The sequence below is a fragment of the Phragmites australis genome, chromosome 14 (assembly GCF_958298935.1).
Source record: "Phragmites australis chromosome 14, lpPhrAust1.1, whole genome shotgun sequence".
NCBI lineage: Eukaryota > Viridiplantae > Streptophyta > Magnoliopsida > Poales > Poaceae > Phragmites > Phragmites australis.
This window is the reverse complement of record NC_084934.1, coordinates 26260628-26269460: the sequence shown is the minus strand read 5'-3', so window position 1 is coordinate 26269460 and position 8833 is coordinate 26260628. Positions and strand designations below refer to the sequence as shown.

The following is an 8833-nucleotide window of genomic DNA, read 5'->3' as shown; positions in this document are numbered from 1 at the left end:
ATCGATAGATCAATTGGATTTCTATCTTGCTGTCCACTGCAAGCACGAAGATCCTACTTTAACGGCTGTGCTCACCGTAGGATTTGTCATGGGCGTGGTCTTCACCAGGGAGATCCACTATCACCTCTGATGTTCGTGATTGTGATGGAGGCCCTCAATGCGTTGTTTTTATGCACGGATAGATCGCAACTATTTAGGGATTTGGGTGCTGTTGGGATCAGGCACATGGCATCTCTGTTTACTGACTATTTGGTCATTTTTTTCTCACTGTGCGAGCAGGATGTCGTTTTGGTAAGAGCGACCCTCGACGCTTTTGCTACTGCATCAGGGCTTTACACCAATCTTAACAAATGCCAATTCTCGCTGATCCAATGCAATGATGAACAAGTGGCAACTGTGAAGCAGTTCTTCCATTGTCAGTTGGCCGCGTTTCCCGTCCGATACCTTGGTATGCCTTTGTCCTTGACGAAGCTGCGAAAATGTGATGTTCAACCACTCATGGACGCAGTCGCGGACAGGTTGCCGACTTGGAAATCAGGGCTTCTAACCACTGCCAGTCGCGTCATTCTGACCAAAGTAACAGTAACAACGATTCCTATTTACTTGTCCATCATCGCTTGCCTGCCGCCTTGGGCCCTCGAAGACATTGACAGGCTTCGTCATGCAATCCTTTGACGGGGCACTAATATGGTGTCCGGAGGACATTGTTTGGTCTCATGGTCGCGCGTTTGTCGACCACTCTCTCTTGGCGGGCTTGGTGTTCTTAACCTTTCTTACCTGGTCTTCGCCCTCCGTCTGCGCTAGGAATGGTTGAGTCGGGTTGACAATTCGTGTTCCTGGGCAACCCTGCCATCGAGGAGTGAGCTCATCGTTCGCTCGATGTTCCAGGCCTCTTTCTTGGTGGAGGTTGGCAATGGTGCCAGGATTCTTTTCTGGACAAACAAGTGGTTGGCCGGCATTTCTATTCAACATTTGGCACCTCACCTTTTCCAGGCGGTTGGCAAGTGCATCGTGCGATCAGGAATGGTGGATCAAGCTTTGTCCAACCGTCAATGGGTGCATGACATTACGGGGTCCCTCACGGTGCCTATTCTTGTTGAGTATCTTCGTGTTTGGAACGCCTTAGAACAAGTGCGGCTATTGGACGACCCAGATAAATTCATTTGGCTGTGCACGGCCAACCAATAATACTCGGCCTCTTCAACTTTAGGGCGTTCTTTCATGGATAGACTGAACTTCTTGGAGCAAAACAACTCTGGAAAACAAGGGCTCGGCGAAGTGCAAGTTCTTCTTCTGGTTGATGTTGTATTGTCGTTGTTGGACGAATAATCGGCTGCAAAGACATAACTTAAGGAATAGATGACTGTGCTCCCTCTGTTATCAGGCTTTGGAAACTATACAACATTTGCTATTGGGTTATGTCTTTAGCCATCTCCTGCGGTCGGCTGAGATAACGGGAGAGATAAACGTGCCATGTGGTAGGGAAAAACACTTTTCTTTTTCTTTTTTGTTTTGAGAGTAAGGCAAAATCACTTTTCTTTTAGGACTAGCGCTGCTCAGGCGCTCACATTCTCTTCGTCCCAGCTTGCCAAACATACGATTGCGTGCGGCCCGGCCCGGATCCATGCAGCGCGTCCTCACAGCAGCGTCAGGCGCCCGACTCCAAAGTCGCCAGCATCCCAGCAGCAACGTCGTGTTAGAGTCATCACCGTGTTCGCGGCGAGGAGGCCTCGACAGTGTTCGCACGTTAGAATCACACGGTAATCAGTGCGACCTCGTTTTCTTTTTCCGGCGAGGGGCAGCGCTCGACACCGTCGTGCTCTGGACCTGGGTAGGCGCCCGCTGTTCGCATCGTCACGTGGTGCGGGCGCGGCAAGCAACCCGACGTACGTCGGGATGGCGATCTCGCGTGATCGGTCTCCAACCCAATGCGATCCGGGAAGAGGGCCACTACTGGTACCTGTCCGGCAATAGGCGTTTGCTGCTGCTCCTCCAGCCCCCTTAGCTCAGTTGGCCTCTTGGGGACCCTCTTCCTTTTCTTCGTTTTTTTACATCTTTGTGTTTGGTGCCTGCTTGCTGTAATTTCCAGCTCTTTATCGCCTAGGCGTGATGGAGTTAACTCCTATGCTTTTTTCCTTTTAATGAAATAATGTGCTCAGACATGTTCTCGAAAAAAATGAATTTGGCTACCGGGTAGGATAAAAGATGTTATTGATGGTTTGCTGGAGATGCTCTAACTAGGATCAGAACCAACTAGTCACAATCATGCTTCCTAAAGTTTGCCACGTACAGTTTTTCTTCATCGCATTTTTTTTTTTTTGCATTTTCTGTTTGGAAGTCTTTGCTCTTTTTCTTTAGTGTCAAGCTTTTGTTTTCTTTTTGATCTGCAGATTGTTTTGTTAGCTGGACCCGACATAAAAATCGGACGGGAGATATCTGCCTTTTTTTTCCTGCGTGTTGTGTACTGTAGAGACTAGAAAGTTCGTGGCAGTTTTTGATTGGTTATGAGGAAAACTGACTGCTGTTGGAATCAAATTCAGTCGTTTTTTGGTGGTGGGTAACCGGCAAATTTTTTTGACTGTAATGAATCAAAATTTCCAGTCAATTTTTCTTTGGTCATTCTGATCAATGAAAACTAACTGGAATACTAATTGAAAGGAGTCATTTTTTCTTTGCTTCATTAAAATGAATCAATTTACGTGGCAAGTTCTAGTTGTTTGAAAAGTTGACTGAAATCAAAAAGAAAACTAGCTAAATATCAGGTCATTCCCTTTCAGATAATAGAATAAAATTATCTCAGTCTCTTCGTTCAAAGATGCATGTAGCCGTTCATTGTCACAGGTTTGTGGCCATTAAGCCGAAGGAAAGTGGCTAACAATGCCATAAAATTCCAAGTAAAACAAAAATATAATGAAGCGAACACCACCATAAAAAACATCACACCATCAAAATGGTTCTCATAAAGAATAGCTCGCTGGACTATTCTACGGTCCCATGGGTGGCATTAGGGATGCAAGTTTTATATTTTTTTTTAGAGAACCTTTACAGTACACTATGATACTAGATGATGGAGAGTATCATTGTTGTGATCCAACCGTCCATTTTAGTAGGTATTATTGTAATTATATTGATACCCTTAGGGGTAATTACGTCATTAACTGACCGAACTTCGGACTTTCGCCACCTATCATCGACCGACCGACTGAGGGTGGAAACCCTAATAAATGAAATGAACAGAATAAGTGAAAGCTTATCCAAAGAATAAACTAATATTTTGATCTTCCCTAATTAAACACATAATTTACAAGTTTATCATAGTTTTTTTTTCCAATTCTACCCTTATGATACCCATGATACTCTTTAATGATACCCATGATACTGATGGGCGATAGGGTATCATTAGACCAATCTAAACCACCGGATGAAAAAAATAGACGGTATACACTCATTTAGGTGTACTGTAAAAGTCCTCTTTTTTTTATTAGATCAACCTAAATTAAACTTAAAAAATAAACTAAAGATTCACTCTAACCTAACTAAGCTAAAAAAAAACTAAGTGGTGATCCAAAACTACTTATTCACTTCAAATTTAGTTTATTAGGCTTTCGTTAATTTCATTCCCAAAAATTGCAATAGAGTAGCGCACGCTATGGCTGTGCGAGTTTGTTTGTGTCCTGTAGGTGCCGATTTGCTTGTGAATTTCGCACGAAATTGTATTTTTAGATCTGGTAGCCAGCAATTTAGCTGAGTACTCAGTTGAATGGAATTCCCATACCCCTTTAAAAAAGCAAAGTTGGTTCTCCGAAATTAATATGACAGGGTGCTACTACGCAAGATAACAGCAACATGTGTTACATTGGCTCCTTATCTCTCCATCATTCAACTCAGAGCTTTGAAATATTAACAAGAAAATAATTTAACTTTCAACTCAACAATCTATGGTTAGTGATATGATACTACACCTATATATGTAGGACTGTGCTATCGATCATTTTCCTACTGAAAAGAATGCATTTAGTAAGAGATACAGGAGAGATAAACGTGCCACGTGGTAGGAAAAAACACTTTCCTTTTTCTTTTCCTTTTTTTTAAGTAAGGCAAAATCACTTTTCTTTTAGGACTAGCGCTGCTCAGGTGCTCACATTCTCGAGTTTTTATATATTTTTTGATTAAAAATTTAAATAAATAGATTTTTAGTGAAAAAAATTATAAAACTAGACATCTGCAGCCCCTTGAGAAGACTGCAACCTTCTGAGAGAGCGGTTATGCCTCTTTACGGCCCTTGAGAGGGTGGATGGCCTAACCACCCCTCAGAGGGCGGCTAGAGGCTGCCCTCCCGCGTCGTGCCCTTACCGCTCCCCGAGAGGGCGGTAAGGAGGCTGCCAATCCGCCTCCCCCTCTCCCCCTTGTCTATAAAAGGACAAAAAATGAGGGTAAATCCTCATTTTAATCCAAAAAAGAGAAAGCTCTGAAGAGGGAGGAGAGGAGAAGAGAACAGAGGAGAGGAGAGGAAGAGAGCGCGGCGAAGCCTTGCTGTATTTAATCTGCGGATTTGAAGATCACTTTTCGGTAAGTTCTTGTATACTTTTATTGTTGTTAATAAGTACAATAACACTGTATGACATAGGGTCTAGAAAATGATGTATTTAGTAGAAAATTATCAATATTACTTACGATATGGTAGGATAGTAATGAAATACAGAATATTATTTGTAGTATGGTAGTTTTGAATATGTAGATTGTATAGAGTAATAATTGTAGGATAGTATTGTGTGACATAGGAATTAACACTGTATGATAATGGGACTTGTAAGTACTTTATTGATCGGTACGCAGCTGCTAAAAATGTAATGGAGGATAATCGTATGCTTTATGGACGGATGCTATGTGAGTATATGGAGAAGGCCACAAAGAAGGCCCACATGCATCGCGCTAATCAAGAGGGGACGAGCAATAGCAAGAGGAACTTCGTCTGAAGCGGCAGGAAGAAGAGTGCATAAGGAAGGAGACGCACGACCATACCGTGGCTCAGGCTTGGGAGGCTGAGAGTGCAAGGAAGCGGGAGAGAGCCCGCCGTGCTAAGGCGGTAGGTCCCGATGCCCACCGAAAAAGAAAATATCCTAGATGCACTCAGTAGAAAGTATCTAATGTAACCTGACATATTTCCACTCCCTAAAGCATGTTATGATTAGGAGCGGCGCACTAATAAGTAGGTCTTTGTGCGAACCGTTCGTGTCGTCATGGTTACAGTCTCATGTAATGTTTTTCATCATATGTTTAATCCTATGTTTATCACCGTTCGTAACCTCATACCCGCGTAATATGCTGCGAGTGCTTCACATATACAATTTATTCACAAATATCGATTTTTTATCCTCCGAATATTATGTAATCTACTCCAAATTCTCGCTTCCTCAGTATACCATTTTCACTACTCTTCAACCTTTTTAATTTCAAATTTTGCAAAATCCCTATTTCAAATTTTGACCAAATACACTAAAATTTGTAATTTTTACAAAATAAAATGTCATAACCGTCCCGGGGGGCGGCAAGGCTGCTAAACGCCCTCCCACTGGGCGGTAGGCCCTAGCCGCCCACTCAGAGGGCGGTTAGGCCACTGCCCCCTCAGAGGGCGGTTAGCCCACCCGTCCTCTTATGGGGCTGCAGCCATCTAGTTTTATAATTTTTCCACAGAGAATCTATTTATTTCAATTTTTAATGAAAAAATATATAAAAAAACTCCACATTCTCTTCGTCCCAGCTTGCCAAACATACGATTATTGCGTGCGGCCCGGCCCGGTTCCATGCAGCACGTCCTCACAGCAGCGTCAGGCGCCCGACTCCAAAATCGCCAGCATCCCAGCAGCAACGTCGTGTTAGAGTCATCCCCGTGTTCGCGGCGAAGAGGCCTCGACAGTGTTCGCACGTTAGAATCACACGGTAATCAGTGCGACCTCGTTTTCTTTTTCCGGTGAGGGGCAGCGATCGACACCGTCGTGCTCTGGACCTGGGTAGGCGCCCGCTGTTCGCATCGTCACGTGGTGCGGGCGCGGCAAGCAACCCGACGTACGTCGGGATGGCGATCTCGCGTGATCGGTCTCCAACCCAATCAATCGCACGGACACAGGCGCTCGACGTCGTGCACCGAAGCAGCAGTGTCGTCTGTCGTGTCGATCACAGAAGCGAGATTCAGAGCGGGAAACAAAAATGTCAACACTCTGGCCGATCGGAAGCGTGCGTCCATCCAGACGGTGCTACGGGAGGAGACCCACTGCATAGATTTTTTATCCCGTGAACTGCAAGGCACCCCAAACCAGCAGCTCGGATGAGCCCGTTCCTCCTATAAATACCACGCCTGGCCATCCTTTCTCTTCATCCAGCACCTGCTGCTCTTCACCTAGCCATGGCTTCCAAGGTCACCACGTCCTCTCTTGTGTTCGTCCTCGTGCTGCTGCTCTCGGGCGGCGGCAGGAGCAACGCGGCGCGGCGCCTGGATGAGCTCCCGAATCCCGACCTGCCGGCGCCGCTGCCCAAGCCTGAGGTGCCACCGAAGCCGGACCTGCCGCCCCTGCCGAAGCCTGAAGATCAACCCAAGCCGGAGCTGCCGCCCCTGCCGAAGCCTGAGGAGCAACCCAAGCCAGAGCTGCCGCCCCTGCCGAAGCCTGAGGAGCAACCCAAGCCGGAGATGCTGCCCATGCCCAAACCTGAGCAGCAGCCCAAGCCGGAGCTGCCGCCCCTGCCGAAGCCTGAGGAGAAACCCAAGCCGGAGTCGCCACCCCTGCCCAAGCCTGAGGAGCAGCCGAAGCAGCCGGAGATGCCGCCGCTGCCGAAGCCAGATGAGCAGCCGAAGCCGGAGATGCCGCCTCTGCCCAAACCTGAGGAGAAGCCCAAGCCAATGCTGCCACCGCTGCTGACAGGTGAGCTTCCACCAAAGCCGGTGCCCGAGATGCCACCGAAGCCCGAACTGCCACCTCTGCCGAAAGTCGAGATGCCGCCACTGCCGAAAGCCGAGTTGCCGCCGAAGCCCGAGATGCCGGCCGTCCCTGAGGTGCGCCTGCCGGAGCCTGCTGGGCCGAAGCCATGATCGATGAGCAACGAGGACTTCACCCATATTGACACGGCGCTACACGCGCGTTATGTTCTATTCCATTTTGCGCTTCCGTATTGTGACGCATGGCATGCATGTTAACGGGTTTGGATGTGTAAAGCGTACTGGATTTGCAGTGTCGAGTGATGTGCATGCCATGCCATCCAATCCGTGATCTATGTATTTCTTTCTGAGATTCATATATATATATATATAATAAATGGATTTGTGTATACATGAAATTATGAATATACTTTTGTCACACCCTTTCTCGATCACTTATTAATGCATGAACAAATGGATTTCAGTGAACTCATGAACGAATAGATTTTCATATGTTAATATCGATTCTGTGAATGTCGTTCCCAGTGGCAACCAAGATGCATATCGGAAATGGGTGCATTGCCTTGTTCTGGGAATCGCAGTGGCTGCACGAACTAGGCCCAAGGACATCGCTCCGACAATCTAAAAGGCCTGAAGGAGAAAGATTAGGAATGTTAGGGAGGCGCTCGAAAACGGGAGGTGGATCGCAGACCTTGATGCCTTGCAAATCTCGTCGGCCCAACATATTGCTGGATTTGTGGACCTTTGGGAGAAGGTTGCTTCAATGACGCTCAATCCGGAAGAATGTGATCGAATTTTATGGACGCTAGATGCTAAGTACTTGGCCAAGTCGGCATATAATGCATAATTTATAGGTGCTTGCTCCTCTGACATGAACAATCTCATTTGGAAAAATTGGGCCCCAATTACGTGGAAGTTCTTCGCCTGGTTAGCGTTCTAAAATAGGCTATGGACCTCCGATCGGCTGGCGGCACGGGGATGGCCACATTCCACACAGTGTAAGCTTTGCCGGCAAGAACCTGAGATGGCGTTACACATCTTCACTGAGTGTCGATATGTTAAAAGAATTTAGCAATCCGTGGCGCAATGGTCGGGTTGTATGGCCCTAGCTAGATCCTTCTATGTGGCCGACACACCTCTCCGCTGCAAGCTGATTGACACACCTCTTAAACAGACCCAACCAGCAAAGGAAGTTTGTAGCTACTTTGATAGTACTTGTCACCTGGGAGGTGTGTGTGGAAGGGTATTTAATCGGAGCGAGAGCACGGTGCATGATTTATTGGTGAAAATCAAGGATAAAGCAAGAGCTTGGATCGCAGCAGGAGCAAAGAAACTAAGTGATCTTTTAGACCCAGGTTAGAGTTCTCATTTTTGGAATTGAGTCTGCCTTATCTGTTTTTGGAACCTTCCTCTCTAAGACTGTTTTTTAATTTTGCCCCCTTAAAGAAAATGAATGTCGTTCCAGCTCTTGCATAAACATGTGGATCAAACGCAGATGAGATATTTACTTCCTAATCACTTTTCTCCCTACTTAATTTTTTGGACGAACACTTTTCTCCCTACTGTATGTCAAATTAACTGCGCTCTGTAGTCAGATCTGAACCTGGAACAAGCATCAAATTTTAGCAAAGTTACTACTTGCCATTTGCTCGTACTTGCAGGCGCAGTATCTTTTTTGCGTGAACAGTTCCGTTGATTACGATTCATTAAGAGAAGCTCATACATTAATCTCTCTGAAATGGCCTGATATATTAATCCCTCTGAAACAAAGTTAATTTCACCGTAGAGTTTCTACGGAATGTGAAACAATCAGAGGAGCGGAAGATTGGATGGAAACGCCGTGCCTCATCCTGGCGGGCATGCATGTGTTGATATAGGCGAGGAAACTCCCCTCGCATGGAT

General features: G+C 46.1%; 1 protein-coding gene across 1 annotated transcript; it reads left to right on the top strand.

Annotated features, from left to right (window-relative positions):
• Positions 1–6359: 6359 nt before the first annotated feature.
• LOC133890002 (uncharacterized) lies at positions 6360–7336 on the top strand. Its single transcript, XM_062330435.1, has one exon. The coding sequence runs from the start codon at positions 6404–6406 to the stop codon at positions 7082–7084; it is 681 nt and encodes a 226-aa protein (XP_062186419.1). The 5' UTR covers positions 6360–6403; the 3' UTR covers positions 7085–7336.
• The last annotated feature ends 1497 nt before the right edge of the window (positions 7337–8833 follow it).

Excerpts from the sequence above, each read along its gene's own strand:
- LOC133890002 (XM_062330435.1), top strand. The coding sequence starts at position 6,404 with ATGGCTTCCAAGGTCACCACGTCCTCTCTTGTGTTCGTCCTCGTGCTG.